The sequence below is a fragment of the Spermophilus citellus genome, assembly GCF_964194105.1.
Source record: "Spermophilus citellus genome assembly, chromosome: 4".
NCBI lineage: Eukaryota > Metazoa > Chordata > Mammalia > Rodentia > Sciuridae > Spermophilus > Spermophilus citellus.
Window position 1 is genome coordinate 214265325 of NC_138185.1, and position 20921 is coordinate 214286245.

A 20921-nucleotide genomic window follows, 5' to 3' on the forward strand; every position below is an offset into this window, starting at 1 on the left:
GTCATAAAGAAAATTTAATATATATTTGTGGTTTTTTTAGATCTTCTGCTTAACTCCTAGTATCACAAAAGAGTCCTTCATTGTATACTTTTATATAAAATATTTTTTACCATTGAATTTTGATGTTACCAAAGGAGAGCTTAGTGACTTGTGCTTCTTGGAATGCCATATTTTGGGTACTGATAAGTCAGGGGAGGATGTCACTACCTGATGAGAACACACGCTGTGTGTTTTCCAAGGTCTTTTCCAAAGCCCTTCTGGATGATTGAGGCAAGCTCTTCAGCTAATGGAGAGCCACATCCTTTCTCCCTCCTCTTACTCTGCCCACCTTTGCTGGTCTCAGGGTCGGTCAAGTCCTCCAGGAGAAGTTGTAGGGAGAAGAAATGAGAACAAAACGTGTCCATTCCAACATTTGCAGGGAGTCAACCCATCATCAATCTTGGGGTGTGCTGTTGAACCATTTTTCTGGATAATTTTCTTTTGTAAACATAGTCCCTTTAGTTTCTGTTTCAACTCATATTTTCTACCAGGATTCATAGTTTAAAAGATGACTTGAAGAGCTAACTTACACATTTCCAAACATAAGTACACCCAAGGTCAAAATAAACAGACATTTTTAAAAATTATAAATATGTACCTGATGGCATCACATTTTATAAATTAGCTATAGTTTGTTTATAATTCACACAAAATTTCCCATCATTACTAGGGATGACTGAAAGAAGTACAAAAACTTTCATTGACTCCTTGAGAATTATGAAGTCATTTGCGCCAGTGAAAAGTATAAAGTTATTCCCCAAAACCATCATGGACAAAAATGTGAACAGGATAATACAATTTTTTGAAAATATTTTAATATTTGCCATTTTTGTTGCCTGTGCTATTAGTATACACATTGATTCAGTAATAAATATGCTACCAATACAGAGAGTGCAATATTTTTAGTACTTATAACTGGTTGAAATTAATGCTGCTATTACCTCAGGAAAGGGATAAATAAATATCATGCCCAAATTCCAAACCCATGATCAAGAGGTTATCATTAACAAAAACTATAAAATAAACATGTTGGGCATTATCTTTTTAAGCATGATTCCTGTAAACATAGCAAAGATCACTTTTCTCAGTCCTGGCATTTTATGTGATGGCTTTAAAAGAAAACATAATGTACAAATCCTGTCACTTAATTTTTTTTTGCATAGGGAATGAACTAATTCTATTTTAAAATGCAGCAATCTTAATGAAATGTCTTCATCGCATAGCACTTGTTTTCTGTATGAATTCAGAACTTTTGAGCAATAAAAGTGCTCTGCATAAATTTATAAAATGCTTTCTGGATTTAAAATTCAACAGAAAAATTTCAAAACAAGTCATAGGTATGATTCTAAAATATTATGTACATAATATTTGACTACAGGAGGGAATACCTCACTGTAGCACAACACAGTGTACACATACGAAGCACAGTGTTGAGTAAAATTTCCCTTTAGTTTTCCCTCAGATTGGTGCATAAGTGGCTAATGACACATTATACAAAGCACCCCATTCTACTTGTTGCATACAAAGCAGAAGAGGGATGTGAGGACAAATTTAAAGTAGATAATGGAAAAAAAACCCAGCAAACATACAGTACATATGCTTTCAACAGTGCACTTTATAAAACAGATTGATTTATTCACACTCTTCTATAAAGTGCAATATTACTTAAAACAAAGGGACATGTACCTTAATATTTTGCAATGATCTTTAAAATTAATTACCAGGAAAAGGCAGTGCAAAATTAAAAACATACACAACTTAGCATGCATCTCACGTGGCTCCCAAACACAAGGCATGGGACCTCGAGTTCTAATAACTTCTTTTTTTTTTTAACTTTTTAGAAAAAGATGAATAGCAAGTTATTATCATATATAACCATAAAATAAAAACAATAAGTTAAAATTCTCTCTCAAGAAATAAGTATATGCCACACACAAAATTCATTACAGAATCTTTTTCTGAAAACAGACTTCTTGCTCTGCTAAATCACTATCCAAAGGGTACAAATCTCTTAAAAACCCACCTTGTCCATCAGGCCTAGTGAAAGGCGTCAAGTCTTGTTGGCAGACATCAGAGAACCTGTGACTGACATTGTAGGCAGCATCATCTAACAAGGACCTAGTCAATGTACAGAAACCTTTGCCCTTTCAAGAATCATCCTGTTGGTATCATGCTAGGTTGTTAAGGGTATCACAAATGCTCCATTCACAGTGACATTCTCTGTTCAGTGTTCTTGTTCAAGGATAACCAAACAGTTTTCCTGAAAAAATTCACTAGGAGCAGATCCCAATGAGACCAACGGAACACATTCTTTAAAGCACAGACCACCACCTCAGGATCATGCTGAGGGAGAGCAAGGTGCCACGGCCACGGAGGACATTCCTACCATGCACATGTCGGTCTCTCAGTCCGAGAACTGGAAGAGGCTCTCTGGGTTAGTGCTATCAGCAGGGTTGCTGGGCTGCAGGGTCTTGGTGGGCGTGGTTTTGCCATGGGAATGGGAGGAGGAAGAATGGCAGCTCTCGCTGGAGCTGCTGCGGGTCTCTGTACTGGTGCTGGTCTTTTTCATTTTCCTTCTCTTAGCCAATGGGGCCTTATCGACATTCTGAAGGCAAAATCCTTCTCTCTTGTATTTGTTAAAGGCCTAGGGGAGAAAAACAGGGAAGGTAAAAATATTGACATTTTTGAAATGGATGGAACTGGAGCATAGCATACAAAGTGAAATACGCCAATCCCCCCAAAACTGAAGGCCAGTTGTCCTCTCTGATAAATGGAGGCTAGCCCCAAACAAGGGAGGGTCGGAAGGGGAAGAATAGAAGTCCTTTGGATTAGACAAAGGGGATGAAGGGAAGGGAGGAGGGAAGAGAATAGGAAGGACAGTAGAAGGAATCGGACATAACTTTCCCAGCCTCCTATCTGAATACACGACCAGGGTAACTCTATATCATGACAGCCATGATAGGATCCTCATTAGAATAAGTGACACTCTGTATATGTATAATATGCCAGAATACATTCTACTGTCATGTATAACTAAAAGAACAAAAGAAAAAAGTATTGACATTTTTGCAGTAAATACAACTTATAGCAGAGGACAACTTCCTGTGGCAACCATAGCTCTCAGGCTGTTCTGGGAACAAAACTTTTATACCCAAACCTGCTGCAGGGAAGAGAAGCTCATGGGAAAAGAATTCTGAGTTTCATCACACCAGCCAGGCTGTTCAGGAGTCAGGATTTCATTTGTTTATTTATTTTGTGGCACTGGGGTTCGAACCCAGGACCTTGTGCATGCCAGGCAAGGCACTCTATCCCTGAGCTACACCTCCGCTCATTTAATAAATCTTTTTAAGAAGTTAGTGTGACATCTCAGTGAGAAACCGCTGACTAACTGGAAAGTCTTGAAGAACATCAGTCATCTGAAGCAACAATCCTTTCTGTTACTTTTACTGGTTTCATGTCTAAGATTGAAAATTCCAGCCACAAAATTCCAACACAGAGCAGATTCAATCCATTGTAGGTCCTTGCTCTGTACACCCAGTGCAACGTCACTTGAGCTTATTTTGGTCACTTAATATACACAGAGAATTGTAGCTGTGCAAATCCCACCCCAGCTTCTTCCTCATAGCAGCCTGTCTTGATCCTTCTTAGCTCAAGTGTGGGCAGTGGTGCAGGCACCTTGACAAACTCGCATCATGGTCATCACTGAGAAGACCTGGATCACATGGCCTAAATTCCTTTTTAAAAAAAAAAAAAATTATTTATTTATTTTTAGTTGTAGTCGGACACAATACCTTTATTCCATTCATTTATTTTTATGTGGGCTGAGGATGGAACCCAAGGCCCCATGCATGCTAGGCGAGTGCTCTACTGTTGAGCCACAATCCTAGTCCAGATGGCTTAAATTATTGCAGCTACTTTCCAACATTTTCTGGTTACTTTTTAAATTTTATTATTATTATTTTCAGTGCCAGGGATTGAACCCAAGGCCTCACATATGTTAAGCAAGTGCTCTACCACTGAGCTACATACCCAGCCCCTATTTTTCTTTTCTTTTTTTGGGTAGTACTAGGGATTGAACCCAGGGCTCTCACAGCTAGGAAGGTGCTCTACCACTAAGCTACATCCCCAGCCCTTTTTATTTTGAGATAGGGTTTTGCTAATTTATGCAGGCTGGATCTGAACTTTTGGTTTTCTTGCCTTAGACTCTCAAATAGCTAGGCTTACAGGTGTTCACTACCATGTCCAGTTATGACTTCTAAAATCAAATCCTGGTGCTGATGGCTCAACATAAGTCTGTTAGAGAAAATTTTTAAATCTCTCTACCCCATTATTTCTTATGCTAATTATCTTGATATAATTGTATTTGCTTGACACAAGGGTACATAATGTGGTTATCATCATGTAGTGTCAGCTTTTTAAGGATACAGTCTATATTTATACAATTAACTCACTTCAAATCCCTCAGTCCTAGACTATGACATGCACTAATGGGTGGGTTGTTGAATGAATAGACTTTTCTTATGTCTTAGTTCCTAACATTTAGTTATGGTTTAAAAACATGATTTTGTTTGGGGGAAAAACTTTTTTATTATGTATGCTTGTTTAAGTTGTTTTCATTACTTATTAAAATCTTTCAACTATCCAAACATCAGATTACTGTCTCCTCTTACAAACTCATTCTAAACACCAAATAAGTACTTTGTATATTCTTTTTTTAATAAAATATTTTTAGATGTTAATGGACCTTTATTTAATTAATTTATTTATATGTGGTGCTGAGAATTGAACCCAGTGCCTCACACATTCTAGGAGAGTGAAGCAGTTTATAAAAATTAAAGCAGTTTATGAAGCAGTATGAAGCAGTTTATAAAAATTAAAAGGTGAATATATTGTAAATGTGTTAACAGACAGCATGTCTCTGAGACTACCAAATAAGAACATGTGGTTATGGGTCAGGGGTTTTGGCTCAGTGGCAGAGCGCTTGCCTAGCATGTGTGAGGCACTGGGCTCACTCCTCAGTATCACATAAAAAATAAATAAATTAAATAAAGGTATCGTGTCCATCTGCAACTAAAAATGTTAAATAAAAGAAATGTGGTTACAATCCCTTTTCAAACCGCCTGCCACGTGCATAGTGCAGAGCCTCACATGGAAGGTTGCTTTCACACAGGTGTGCACGGCAGCTCCCGAAGATCCCAGAATGTCTGGAGTCATCAGAGGATTCGAGGACAGCTGACTGCCATCTTGAAGCCATTCATTGTATCTCAAGCCAGACATTTTAAGTCTTTTATTTGGATCAACAGTGAGAAGTCCTGTGGGAATAAATAATATATTTTAAGGTTTGCCATTTTAAACCTGGTTTAAACATCTATCTCAGACATAAATTTCAATTATGTACATGACATGAAGATTTCAATGAGGCTTCAACTTCCTACAAAGATAATTACTTTTTAAAAAAATATCTTTATTTTTATTTTATTTATATGTGGTGCTGAGGATCGAACCCAGGGCTTCACACGTGGTAGGCGAGCGCTCTACCTCTGAGCCACAACCACAGCCCATACTTTTTTTTTTGTACTGAAGGTTGAATCCAGGGGTGCTTAACCACTGAACCACATCCGCAGTCGTTTTTATTTATTTTGAGACAGGTCTCATGAAGTTATTTAGGGCTTTGCTTAGTTGCTGAGGCTGGCTTTGAACTTGTGATCCTCCTGCCTCAGCCATTTGAGTCACTGGGATTGCAAGCATTCACCACTGTACCCAGCAGATAATTATAATATACACACACACATATATATACAAATATATTTAGATCTTCTAGTGGACACTGGATGATAATGCCGCAGTCGCCTATTTCTAGGAGGCTGTAGGCTAATGAGCTTTTCAATCAGAAAATAAACCCCCAAAACAAAGACTCCCACTGGTGATTTGGTAAGCTCCAATGAGAACAGAACACCTAGATCTACTTCACTCATGTCCAGACCTTTACCAGCATCTGCTACAAGTCAGGGAGGGTGGGAGGCTCTCCTGAGACATGGACTGGAGACTCAAGGGTGACTAAAGACAGGGACAGGAGGGAGCCAGTCTAACAGGAGGGCACTAGTAGCAAAACACACAGGGACAGGGCTGGCAGGCCCGGGAGAAGGGCTCATCCGTGGAGAGCAGGTATCCTGGAAGGATCCCAGGAGTTGAGTCCTGTGGAATGAGAAGTGAGCAGGAGGAAGAGGGTGCTCTATATAGAAAGAAATGGAGAAATCTGAGTTTCCCACAGTGGCAGAGCTGTGGAAACCGGGAAGCAGGGGAAGCAGGGCCAGGTGATGGAGGCCTTGAGGTCTCAACACCAGGCTAAGGAGTGAGACCTGCAGCTGATGGAGAGTCCCTGATCACATTTGTCACTCAGTCAACAGATGGACAGGTCAAACGAGAGGAAGTGAGTCCAAATGAAGGGATGCTGCTGGACTCCAAGACACCTGGCTGGGAGTGGGAAGGAGGGCAGCCCGGGGGTGGCTGAACCTGAGCACCAGGGGACAGGCTGCAGAAGGCAAGGAAGGTGCAGGCAGCCAGGTGACAGGTTTCTGTTTCAGTGACTTGGCTTCTGGGTAAGTGCCACTGTCCCGAAGGAGGAAAGTGGGAGAAGAAATATGTTTGGGGAAAGGACAGTGGAAAAGTACATCTAAGTTCTTCGACTGAGATGCAGTGGGAGCCATAGATTAGTCCATGCTGGAAATGTCGAGATCACTGAGGGACAGTGTCTGGGAAGAGGAACGACAGGCTGAAAGGTGCAGCCTGGTAAACCCCAGAGAACACCCATGGGCTCCGTGAGTAATTAACAAACACGTTACGTGTGTGTAAGGGGCATGACTCCGCTTCAGTCACTATGCATCCTGCAGAACACCAAGCGTCATGAGATTCTTACCTTGGATCAAATCTTTAGCCTCTTGGGATACATTCTTCCAGGCTTCTCCTTCAAAGGAGAAATCTCCCTTTTTAATTTTCTTCATGATTTCGACTGCGCTGGTGCACGTCAAACTTCTGTCATGAGACTGGAATGGAACCTGCCCTGACAACATTGTATACTATCATGGAAGAAAAGTAACAAAGCAGAATGACTGTCGCAGACCCTCCAGTAATCCTACTGCCAACTTAATTAGCACAACTCACCAGCTTTTACAACTAGCATTATTTGGTTTAAAAGACCACATGACTTCCATCACTGAGGTTACCCCACATTCCAAAGACTTGTAAACAAAGTGGCATGAATTTTTATGATATTCAAATATAAAACCATTTTATTACTTCAAAGTACCCCTTTATCCAAGGGGCATAGACTTATAATTTTAGTTGATTATCCAGTAATCGATTTCTGTTAAGATTAATTTTCTGTCTACAAATGATGTGGTGCAAAACAGAGACATATCTATACAGAAATACATATCAAGAATTGCATGTGTATGCAGAAATAATCTCTGTGTCTGTGTACATGTATTATGTATGTCCATAAACATATGCATACACATAAATATATTGTAAGAGCACACACACAAGGAAGAATCAGAGAAAAAAAAAACAAATGCAGTGAAATACTAGATGTTCGTAGTATTTTTCTCTCACGTCCTCTACTTTTGAAATTTTCAAAATAAAATTTTTTGGGAACAAAGTAAAAAACAAAAAACAAAAACTAATGTCTCCAGAATAAAATATTTAGGGGAAATATATTTTAAATGGAATTATGTGCTATATCACTGGTATGTTATATATCCTGTCCTATATCTCCTAAATACTTTGTGTTAAAGAACTAAATTCATATGTTGAAGTCCCAACCCTCAATGCCATTGTACTTGGAGAGGGAGTTTTTTGGAGGTAGTTAAAGTGAAATTAAATTATATAATAGTGTCCTCATCCAACAGGATTAGTGTCTTTAAAAGAACAGATACCAGAGAGAGCTCTGTGGAACCGTGTACCAGCCAAAGGCTTTGATGAGCACATGGTGAGCAGGTAGCTGTTTGTGACCCAAAGGGGGGTCCTTACCAGACGCCAACTCTACTGGTACCTCAATCTTAGATTACCCAGGTTCTAGAACCATAGAAAATAAATCTGCTGTTTAAGTCATCCAGTTTGTGGTATTCTGTGATAGCACAAACATTAATATGCTGTGTAACCTCTATTTTAATTAAGCCCTACACATTCAGACTGGGATTATATTTCCACAGCATATACTGGGTTGTAATCAAAGCCAGATGAGGGCTGGGGTGTGGCTCAGCGGTAGAGCGCTCACCTAGCATATGTGAGGCCCTGGGTTTGATCCTCAATACTACATAAAAACAAGTAAATATAAATAAAATAAAGGCATTGTGTCCAATCACACCTACAAAATAACTTAAAAAAAAGCCAGATGATACTACAGGATATATTTTCTTGAAGTACTTATTTTACTCAGGGTAAAATAGTTCCTTTTCTTAATAAAATACCCACATTTACATCTATTAGATGGAAAATGCAAAAGGGTCACACACTTCTAAGGTACATCAGGAGACTTCAAATAAATTTTGTGCTTGCTATGGGATAATTCAGGCTTTGTATTCTAGACGTCTGGAAATATTCATTCATTTATGCAAAGCTTTCTCTCTTTTTTTGACAGTTTAAAGAAGGTGTTAATTTTTTTCACTTTCATCTTGTATCTTTAAAAAGCAAGACTTTTTAAAATTATAACCACAGTGCCATTATCACACTTAAAAATATTAGCAGTCATTTCTTTGTATGTTCAAAATCTCATTGTGTTATACATATTGTGGGTATGTATGTATGTATGTGTATATATATATATATTTTTTTTTTAATAACATCTGTATTACTTTTAGAATTTTAGAATTACTTTTAGAATTACTTTTAGAATTTGAATTCAATACACAGAATTTCGATCTTGCTTGAATCAGGATTCAAGTAAAATGTAAACATTATTGCTCAAGTGTCTTTTAATCTGTAGGTTCCCAAGTTATCTTTTCTTATAATTTACTTGCTTGAGATGTGGGCTGCTGAATGTTCTCTCTGATATGCAGATGTTAACACACAGTAAGCGGGGAGGGAACAACAGAAGCTCATTGGATTAGACAAAGGGGAATGAAGGGAATGGAGGGGGAATGGGAATAGGAAAGTCAGTAGAATGAGTCTGACATAACTTTCCTATGCTCATATATGAATACATATTTTTACTAGTGAAATTCCACATCATGTACAACTGCAGAATGGGATCCTGATTAGAATTTGAGTAATTAACAAACAAAAGTATTGAGAATACTTTTTTTAGGTTATACTCCATGTATGTATGTCAAAATATACTCTGTCATGTATATCTAAAAAGAACAAATAAAAAAAGATTTTAACCCCTCAAAACTAATAAATAAAAATCAAGCAAGTTGGATGTGACTAAAAGTACAACCCTATAATCTCATTTCTGAGACATTAACATCCCCAATCCAAAGACTATGAAAATTATATGAATAAAGATATCCACTCAAGATTATTTATAACAGCTCATCAGAGTCAATTGGTACCAGCAATATTCCCTCAGGGGAACATCAGTAGGCCTTCCCAGCAAAATAAAGATCAAGATCAAATTTAGTATCATGTTAGATGTGGGCATGATACACACTGTAGTTATACTCTTATAACTGAAAAACACGGATATTATAAGAAATGGAAACTACAAAAAAAAAAGGTGGTTTCTAAATTGCCCACAGTCTGGACATTTTGACTGTCCTCTGCTATCACTTACCCTGTTTTATATCCCATTTTTCTTAAAATGTGATAATCCCATCTAGGGGGCAGCACTGCTTCCATCCATGCCCTATGGAAAGTTGCTTTCATAGAAATAACACTTGGGCTCTAAGATACCTCTCTGCACGTCTAAGACTCTTAAACCTTAAGAGTTTGCTGGTCACAACCGGCCTAGATTTAATGGAAGTCTCTTTTTCCAATGGAAAAGAAAAGTGATACTAGAAATCAAAGGCTCTTTTTTATTTTCATCAGTTTTTTAAAGACACTGCTGCTAATGAACATGCCATCAATTTAAGTCCATAAAACTCTTCAAACCTATAGTAGATTTGTTTTTACAATTGTTTATAGTTGTTTATTTTAAAACTTTTTTAGTTGTAGATGGACACAATACCTTTATTTATTTTTATGTGGTGCTGAGGATCAAATCCAGTGCCTCCCACATGCCAGGCAAGTGCTCTACCACTGAGCCATAACCTCAGCCCTAGAGTTACTTATTTTTACTAAAAATAATCTTATTCATAAGTAATTAGTTTGACAATGATAAATGATGATTTAAAAGTGCTCAGATGAAAACCAAATAAAGCTTAAAATAAAGAAGAACCATTCTGTAGGGACAAGTGGCTGCCATTGGGGGAGAACAACTGACACCAAAATAAACCCCAGATGGAGGACAGATTGAGGCACAAAAATAAAACAGAGTAATGCTGGAGGAAATTTAGGAGACTACTTTTAAAATCTTGGGATGAGGGCAGGGATGGAGTGACAGCCTGACATCAAAGCCACACACCACATAGGGAAAGGCTGACACATCAGGAAAAAACTCCTCTATTTATAAACTTCTCTAAAAACAAAATCAGAATTCCATATTATTATAAACAAAGTTTTCTTTTAAAAAATATTTTTAGTTGTAGATGGACACAATACCTTTATTTATTTTTTTTATGTGGTGCTGAGGATCAAACCTGGTGCCTCATATATGCTAGGTAAGAGCTCTACCACTGAGCTGCAGCCCCAGCGTATAAACAAAGATTTCAAACAAAGGGTAAACTATAAAAACATATCCAATATTGATGTCAGACAAAGGATTAAAATCCTTAACAGACCTTTAAGATTAAGTAGAAAAAAATCTCCCCATAGACCAATGGGCAAAGCTCATAAGGAACAATTTATAACTGAGAAAATACAAATGTCCAAAAACATGAAAATATGCTGAGAGTGAATATTCATCAAAGAAATACATGCTAATTATAAGAACAGTAGGGACTAATTTAAGATTGATACGGACAGCATTCAATGTTCTCTCATACAGTTGATGGGAACATAACCTGGTGAATCTTCTAACAGGGAATCTAGGCTTCCATGTTGAAATAAAGATGCACCTACCGTCCCCTAGAATCTGTCCTAAGGAAATAATGAGAAAAATGCAAACATAATGTGCAAAATATTTACTTGTGTAGTTTATAATTAGTGAAAAAATGGAAAATGCTAACAGATAATTATCAAAGAAATATTTAAAAGAAATTTCACAGACTCGAACTACATGTATAATATAATCCCATTTGTTAAAAATTCCATACACAGGGATTGTAGCTCAGGGGTAGAGTGCTTGGCTTGACATGTGTGAGGCACTGGGTTTGAGTCTCAGTGCCACATAAAAATAAATGAATAAAATAAAGGTCTAACAATAACTAAAAAAATATTTTTAAAATTCCATACACATACACATATATAAAAACATACAAGATACACTGCAACTGGGGGACATGTGCAGCGGGGGACTGAGGGCGAGGGAAGCTTGCTCAACATCATCTTTGAGTGGAAAGGTTATGAGCAACTTTCACTTTGTTTCTTGCATCTTTCTGGAATATCTCAAAATTTCCCTCTAAGATCATGTACTATGCACTACATGCAGAAAAAGTAAAGGTATTTTGAGGCAAAAAAATTCTGAGATTTTTTTTCCCGCTTAATGTTTATTTTCTGATTACATCATCTAGGCACATTTGGTGAAAAGCATGCTCACCACAATTGCTATAAATTACCAGAAGTATTTCTAGTTTGATCTATTAATTTGTTAACTTACCCTAAATGATTTTCTTTAATTACATTTTTAGTCTGAAGTCTCACATAAGCTCTTGAAGTGTTTTTGTATTAAAGAGTCACTCTACTACTTTCACATTATATCCAATATGTCTTATAAAAATACATTCATGCTTCTTTTAAAAAATAACATAACTCATTCATATGAAATAGGTAACTTAAATATTTCAAAATAAACCCAGTTCCAACATTCTCTAGTGTAAGTTTTAAGAAAGGGACATATTCTTTGATAGGCCTTCTAATTGGCTGTACAGAAAAGAAACCAATTGGCCATTTTTCTATTTTTTTTTTTTATGAATTCAAGAAAAACAACAGAGAGAGAAAATTACAGGGGACACCTAAGAACTGACCAGGTTTAGTGGCTCTTCTGTGACACTCACCAAGATGACACCCAAGCTCCACAGGTCACAGGACTCATCGTAGCCATTGTGATTCAAGAGCTCCGGGGCTGCGTAATGAAGGGTGAAGCACGGGGTCTTCAGGGGCTGATTGTCAGGCGGCTTGAGGCGAGCAAACCCGAAATCGATAACTTTAATTTCCAAATTATCATTTTCATCAGTGAACAATAAATTCTGGAAGATACCAATACTTCAGTTGGTTTCTTATTGAAATGTCAGAGGATCTGTGATCCCATTCATGGAGCACATCATGCACAGGGAGAGGGCTCACAGGGAGTGTTTTGGGGCTGCATGTCAATGTATATTTTATACTTTTTATACTTTTTCATTTTATAATGTTGGGTGAGGCATTTTTTGACTGCACATGTCTCTTTTCCTTTGGCTTGAGTCTGCCTGCCACTTCCTCTACAACCCCGCTTCCAGCCCACCTATCAACCCCCTCCTCCTCCTCTAGAGACACCACCCTAGCCCTCTACCCAACTGAAGTTAGAGCTTTTCATGTTTTCTCCCAGCCTGGCTTGCTTTCCCTTCCTGGCACTTATCATCTCTGTATTTTTAGTTTAATATTCTGATATACTAGACCATACTTTCATAAGGGTGGGGACTCTGTGTCCACTTCTATGATTGTGTCCCTAGTTTTAGTGTAGGTGCTTTGGTAAGTACAGGCATTCCTCATTTGATTGTGCATCATGTTATTGCTCTTTGCAGATAACACATTTGTGTGTGTGTGTGTGTGTGTGTTTAAGTTTTGGGGATTTTTTTTTTTTTTTTGCACAGTACTGGGGATTGAACCCAGGTGCCCTCTACCACAGAGCTCTGTCCCTGGCCCTTTAAAAATTATTAAATTTTGAGGCAGGATCTTACCAAGGTGTCTAGGCTCGCCTGGCACTTGCAATCCTCCTGCCTCAGCCTCCTGAGTAGGTGGGATTACAGGTGTGCACTTCTGTGCCTAACTCAGATAAGGCATTTTAAACAAATTAAAGATCTGTGGCAGCCCTGGGTTGAGCAAGTCTCCCAGCACTGTTTTCCCAACAATGTGTGCTCACTCTGTGTCGGGACAAGGAGGAGATTTTGACTTTCAAGTCTTGTTATTTAAGAAATAGATTTTATAAGGCTACAGCTGTCGTAGGTGTGATTCTTATGATTGACCTGGGCAAGGCAGACTGAAAACCTTCTGTAAAGGATTCACCATTCCAGATGCCACTAGGAGCATGCATGATTCCTGGGAGGAGGACAAAATGTGAACAGAACAGGAGTTGGAAGAAGTTGATTCCAAATACTTGGACTCTGAGGGGCTCAAGGCTTTATGTGGGGGAAGTAACTGAAGATGCGGTGGAAACGTCAAGGAACCAGAATAGGAAGTGGAGCCTGCAGATGTGATTAAACCGCTGCCCTCTCACGACACAACTTGGACACATAAGGAGTTGTTTCCTATGGGTGAGCGAAAAAGGTTTTTTGAGATGGAATTTACTCCTGGAAAGACACTGTGAACACTGTTGAAATGACAACAAAGGGTTTAGAATAAGAAATAAACTTGGTTGATAAAGCAGTGGAAAGGTTTGAGAAGACTGACTACAATTTCAAAATTAGTTCTATTGTGGGTAAAATGCTGCCAAGCAGATCCCACACTACCAAGAAATATTTCATGAGAGGAAGAGTTAATCAAGACATCTAACTTCATTGTTGACTTATTCAAGAAACGGCCACAGTGAGCCCAACCTGATCAGCAGCAGTTATCAGCATCCAGGGAAGACCCTCCACCAGCAAAACTTTAGGATTAGAAGGTAGTTAGAATCTTTTAGCAATAAAATATTTTAAAATCAAGGTATGAACCATGTTTTTTCAGACACAGTGCTATTGTACACTTTATAGATTATAGTGTAGAATAAAAATAATATGCACTGGGGAAAAAAAAACCTGTGATATGCTTTACTGCAATATTCACTTTATTGGGGTAGCCTGCAACCAAAACTGCAGTATCTCTGAGGTATACCAATATTGTTCACTGAATAAAGGCATAAATAAAACAGTTATATAATATCTAGTATAGTCTATTAAAGAAAACATGGTAGAGGTAGGTATTATGCTTCAGAAACATTTTATTCAAAACTGTTAATATTTAAACATATTTGAATGTTCAGATATGCCTCAAATATTCAGAAAACATGGTTATTTTGATCATTAATTTACCAAGGACATCTAGATTGTTACTTTACTACTTTGGTGCTTGCTACATGCTTAATAAACGTTAGCTGTTCTAATGTACAATCATTTAAATCAGCACATCAGGCTAAGTGAGTGAATTGGACTATCCTGTCTTTAGATATCCTAACAAAATCTGCTATGCCTTTATACTGGTTCAATTCTTCCCAGTGCTAGAATATCATTTGCTCTGTTAATGCTATTCCAGCTGAAATAAAAGACATGACAGAAAGTTTCATTGATACAAAGAGGAAAAACCTTTTAAGCCTTTCACTTAGAAGCTGAAAATGAGTCAAGTGGGAGGAAAAAAAAACATTAAAAGTTCTCCTAAATTTTCTATCATACAATGCTTGACCTTTAGTTTGTGACAAGTGAAGCCACAGCTGGGTGTGTGAATGTCTGCTTGGAGAAGTCTCCTGGTAAACAAAACTAGAGCCCCCTCTTAGCGCCAGGCATGTGCTGCCCAGAGCAGTGAGTGCACTGGCCCTCTGAACTGTGCTTGCTTGCTAAGCCTTTGGAAACGACATAGGTTTATTTCATATTAAGACTGACAAAGGACCCCCTCCATTTTAGTTTTAGAAGTGGAGAAAATGAGGGCATGTGGCGTTCACTTTAATTTGGTGACTCTGAACCATTCCTCCTATTCCTGAGCTTGTAGAAATGGAGCACTCTGCTCACCTCTTCCACAGCACAAAACAGAGGCTTTGAGACAGCTCTGCGTGGGGTGCGTGCAGGTGAGCGTGTGCGTGTGTGTGTGTGCGCGCGTGTGCATGATCAGGAAGCTGCCAATGCCCTTTCAGCCTCATTTCAAGTTCTGCCTGAAACTATGTGATAGATACAACTTTTTTTAAATCTTCTAAGAAGATGGGGCCAGTTTGAAAAACACAAAGCAGCCTACTAAGAATGTCAGCCAGCTTCTAAATTTATCTGATTATCTCTCACCCAGAACTTAGGATTTTGCCTAGGCAGAAACGGATGCTCCATCACCATCGACCAAAAGATATATAATCAGATCTTCAAATGCCACATTGGAAAGGGATTACAATTTTGGTTTGGAAATAATATATTTTGCCATTTAAGAGTCCAAGTGAAAGCTATATGATTGTGAAGATGTTAGTTCAAAGGTACATTTTCATTTCTTAAAAATCTAGTTATGGTTTAAGACTATAACTGTTGTAGAATGTCCTCAATAATCTGACAATTTTGTTTCATTCCAAATGAAAAAAAAGGCTTATCATAAATAAGAAAATTAAGTATCTTTTTATCAAGGAAGTAGGAAGGCAACTTTAAATTGTGCTGCAGAGGACAGTTGCCTCATTTTAGACTCATGAGATGACAGATGGCCAGTTATCAAAGAATAAACATGTGAAAATGAATTCTATACACTCATGGAACAGATCTTCTTTTCCATTAAAAAAACTACATGCTTGTTCCTTGTCTATCAAGAAAACATTTAAGTGGTGTGCTTTCACATTTAAAAATAGACAGCTAATCTCCAATGTACAGAGCACCATATTTTCTGTGGGTGTTGTGTAAGGAAAGAGCGAGCCAGGAGGAGGGAAGCAGAGGGGAGCAGAGTGGCAAGTTCATCAAACACAGTGCACTTTGGATTAATTACTAGTAATGGGGATAACTAATAGGAAGTACACAGAAGTTATACACTTTACAGGCATGATCAATTACAGTCATCCGTCCAGGTTACTGAGTTTTATAACTTCAGGCTCAATCATCCATGGATTAAAAACTTAAAACTGCAGCTGTACTGAGCATGGACAGCCTTTTCTTGTCATGATCCCCTAAACAATTTCATATAACTATTTAAATTGTACTTACATTGCATTGGTGTTATAAACCTTCTAGAGGGGAATTAAGGTACAGGGAGGCTGTGTGTAGGTTATATGTAGATAATACACAAGGGACATTCTTACAAGGGACTTGAGCGTCCCTGGAGTCTGAGGTCATGGGAGTTCTGGGACTGACCAGTCCTCCACAGAACCAGAAGGATGACTGGATATTTGAATATACAGATTCCCATTTTTAAAATATCCTCTTTCTCTAATGATGAAAGATACTTAAATAAAAAGCAAAAACTGTGTCTTTAGAGAAATATTCTTTTGTTAACAAAAAAGAAACATCAAATACACTAATATCTTAAATATACTTAAAAATGCACTATAATCACATGGGATCTAAAAATAAAGTTCTATTTTAGAGAAGCAATATGTATAATTGTGCACACGGCAAGGGATGATTCACTGTTATCTTTTTATAAATTACTGGGTTTTGTTTTTCAATTTTCATTATTATTTTGTTGATTTTCAAAAATGAGTTTTATATACTAAAAAGGGATTACTCTGAGTAAGAACCTTGTTTATTAACCTTTCAAAAGAAGAAATATATTAAAAGCTGCTTCTTGTGCATTGCTACACAGTTCTATAAATATTATAGTCTGAGCACAAAAAGCCCATTCAAAGATGGCAAAACTTATTAAACCAATATAATGCTTTATGTTTAAGTATGTTGAATAAGATTATGTACATTCTTATTCAGGAGCTAATCAGTTTGATTACAAACATGAAAAATAAGTTTTCAAAATACGTCATTAAAAATCTCTCCAAAATGGAATACATATATGAAGGGATATTATTTTCTGCTACAAAAATTTTCCACTGCTATTTTTAGTCCACAACTGTTGCAAAAAGTATTTTTTCCATAAAAGGTTCTCACACTTACAAATATAACCTCAAGATGATCAGCTGGCCCCCAAATGAAACAAACAACCCAAAAAAATCCCATAAAACCAAAACATCAAAAAGGACAAATTTATTTTAGACTGACATAGAAAAGAGCCACCCACACCCTGTGATATTTTCAAGTATCTACTTAACACCTCTGGGGAAACAAATAAATCCCCCAAATTCCACAACCACTTGGGGGGTTTTAATAGTGATGTCAGGTGGATTGTAAAAGAGATCACACTGTTTTATACCTCCGGCTTCAGATCCCGGTGCACCACCCCGACGTCGTGCATGTGGCTGACAGCTGACACGAGCTTCCGCATGATGTAGCTGGCTTCCGTCTCACTAAAGTGCTTCTTCTTCTTTATGCGTTCAAACAGTTCTCCCCCATTCAGAAGTTCCATCACCAGAAAAGTATGAAGCTACAAAAGAAAACAGAAAAATGTGGGGTGACTTAATGGAAAGGAGAAATCTATCACTGTATAAAACATTTATTGATTATTATCCATTATCAGTAAGTATAAAGAATCCCTTATTTAAACAATCACCAGCAAGCAATCTTTGAATTTTAGGGAAAAGAGCTGAGGGGTAATGTGGCTTTTTTAGAATTTTATTTTGGTAATGGAAAATTTCAAGTACTGCAGGGAAATCTTCATATATCCTCTCCTTGACTAATTCTTTCATTTGAATTCCATTCCAACCCAAGTAATGACAGTAATCTGAAGTGATCTGTTAAAAATAATCTAGAAGATTATCAACTAGGTGTGGGCAACTGTGCACATGAAGCCTGGCACGCCCATGTAATGACAAATCTACCTCTTAAAAAAGGTATTGTTTGATAATGTTAGGACACAAAAGATTAGTTTCAAGGTTCCTAGTTATACTTGTATTACAAGTATCCATCCCCATTGTGTATGTTTTTTAAAGTAATTGCTTTTGATCCCCATAGCAACATCTTAATTAACTACTTTATAAGTTATACATTTACTATGCTCTGCATATACTTCTATAAGAAGAGAGGAAGGACTTATATCAGCTCTCAAATGAACACAAATGGTTTAGAAAAAAAAGGTCAAAATTAAGATTCAGGTGGTTTGCATAATAGCATTAATATCACTCAATTAATGCTGCTGGAATTAGAAACTCATAAAAATTGCTCCATAAAAAGTTATATTATCCTGAGCATAATAGAAAACTTAGAGTATGTAAAGCACAGATCATAAAATGAACTGTACTGTCACAGTCAAAGGTTGAAGACCCAACCTCACTGCCACCCATCAATTAAAAAGAAGACCATCTGGGTATGGGGGTGGTCTAGGCACTCATGTCATCATCATGGGGAAATCCAAGGTATAGTTCTACAACTACACATTAGAATGATAACGTATTTATGCTAGTACATACAGGATTATGAAATGATTTATATTCTAATAATTCTTGAATATAAAAACAGCAAATAATCAACTTCAGACATAAATAATTAGGGGAGTTCCTGAGATCCAACATCAGTCTGAAGTCAGAGAGCAAATGACTGGGATACAGTTTGGGCACAGAAGCAAAACCACAGAGGGAGATTTCTAGGTCATCCATATATCCGTTGATTGACATGTCTACATCAGCAGGTTGTCCAGTCTGTAGGCTCTCCTCTTTGTGGTACTGGGGACTAAACCCAAGGCTATGCCCTTGCCCAGGCACTCTAGCCCTGAGCTGCATTCCCAGCCCTTTTATAAATTTTATTTTGAGACAGGGTCTCACTAACCTGCTCAGGTCTCACTAACCTGAACTTATGACCTCCTACTCAGTATCCTCAGTGGCTGGGATTACGGTGTGCCCTCATGCCTGACTCATAGTCTCTTCTTGAACAGCTCTAGTGGATAGGGGACTCACTACCTCCACTAGAAATGCATAGCTCAATGATGTGGGAGGCAGTGGAGAAGCAGGGAGAGCAGTTCCCCGAGGCCTTGCTTCCAAGGGCTGCCTTTTCTGATTATGAGTACCAAAAAGGAGTAGAGGATAATGCCAACTTTGGGTGCTCATTGCCTGATGTAAATAACAGCCTGTTTCTGCCTTCCCTCAGGCAGCAGAGTAGAACAGAGGCTTGCTGGCCTCAGACCCAGTCTTGCCGCTTACAGACTGTGAGGCCTGTTAGTGAACTGGGAGTCTCTGTGTGCTCACCTCATGGAGTATGGTGATGACTGACATACGTAGAGCACCTCGTGTGGTACCTGGACCACATGAAGTATGTGATTATAAATGGCAGCAATTATTACAGTTTGATAATACAGCTGCTGCTGCCCGAGCTCACTGGGAGGTATCATTCTTTCCCAGGTTCCTGTGGTAGAAACCTGGGTTCCCGCTATTCTAGTCATGGATGTCACAGAATCACATCGAGAACTTATGACCTCCTACTCAGAACTGGTGATCAGGTTCTGCCTACTAGATTTTCGCCGACCTGTCGTAGGATTTTGGCACAAGTCTCATGACCTTAGAACCTCAGTTCCTTCATTGTAAAATCAGGGAAAACCACATTTGCAACTGGTTTCAGCTGCTGTGCCTCCATGTTGTCCTGAGCAGGACCGTGTCATTCCACCTGGTATCAGGGGGAAAGAATACTGAAATGGGGCAATTTCCAGTGGTGAATTGGCAGTGGGAAGGCTGAGAGGTGACATGAACCCAATTCAGTGGTCCCATTTCCCAGCTTCCTGTTGGATAGCAAGACTGGGAGTGAAAAAGAAGGCAGCATGATCTAGGCTGGGGCAAGCAGAATTTGCCCCCTGGAGCAGCGAGCTGAGGGGAGCAGCTTTGCCCTTCTGCTCGTGTGCCCGTTAGCTTGCAGTACGTGTGCTCAAGACTCTATGCTGTGCTATAGAAGTGACAAGAGGGCTGAAGGCTCAAAACTCCTGAGTACTGAGATGTATGCACAATGGTGTGCCTGCAACAGTGCCCTGAGCTGCTGCCCTGTCCTCCTTCCCCATCACAGGTGGTGCTGGCAGAGTGAGGAAAGCAACACAGCAGGATGAAGTGCTTTGGGTGGGGAAGAGCATGTGTGGGGTGGTTTCTCTGCCCTTCCTAGTGCCCAGGTGATGTTCCACACCAATAAAACTGGTGAGAAATGGAAGAAAAAGCCACATAAATACCTGATCATGATAAACCTCATGCAGCTTCACAATATTGGGGTGTCCTTCACAGAGCTTCAGAGCGGTTATTTCTTTCTGAGTGTTGGCTTCCATTCTGCAAGATGAAATAGTTAGCATCTATATGATTCTTCAAGAAAGTTTTTATATCAGTATTGCTCCAGCCCCAATTTTTGTTTTTATTTACAGTGCACTCAGAATACACATGTCCAAGAATGAGATTTAATAAAGTTTCCATGAAAGTAATGAATCATATCTCCCACCAGAAAAGTATGACATTTTTCTGGAGAAAATTATGCTCTTTGAGTCAGAAAAGAGCTAGTCATACAAATAAATGGATGCCCTACTTGCCTAACAATTTGGTAATAAGAATAGACAGTCCTGAGGGTAATAATCAGTGACTGAAACAACTAGCTGGCTGTTGAAACTACCAGTACCATACAATTTCAGAGAAAAGTACTTTAAACATACAACTAATAGAAATAGCAATAGCTGCTGAGATCATTAAGCAAGACTGATTAAATGTATCACTGTCACAG

The 20921-nt window shown here is 38.3% G+C and overlaps 1 protein-coding gene across 3 annotated transcripts in view; it reads right to left on the bottom strand.

Annotated features, from left to right (window-relative positions):
* Positions 1-777: 777 nt before the first annotated feature.
* Positions 778-20921, bottom strand: part of RPS6KA5 (ribosomal protein S6 kinase A5) — a 185110-nt gene continuing 164966 nt past the window's right edge. The window contains exons 12-17 of one of the 3 annotated variants that reach the window (XM_081288709.1): positions 20386-20479; positions 17500-17670; positions 12291-12410; positions 6956-7115; positions 5188-5351; positions 778-2683 (exon numbers count right to left, since the gene is read on the bottom strand). In XM_081288709.1, coding sequence (XP_081144835.1) covers positions 2444-2683; positions 5188-5351; positions 6956-7115; positions 12291-12410; positions 17500-17670; positions 20386-20479 — 949 coding nt within the window. In that variant the 3' untranslated portion in view covers positions 778-2443. Of the gene's footprint in view, positions 2684-5187; positions 5352-6955; positions 7116-12290; positions 12483-17499; positions 17671-20385; positions 20480-20921 lie in introns of all 3 variants that reach the window. The other 2 variants (XM_081288708.1, XM_081288710.1) reach the window with 2 other exon arrangements.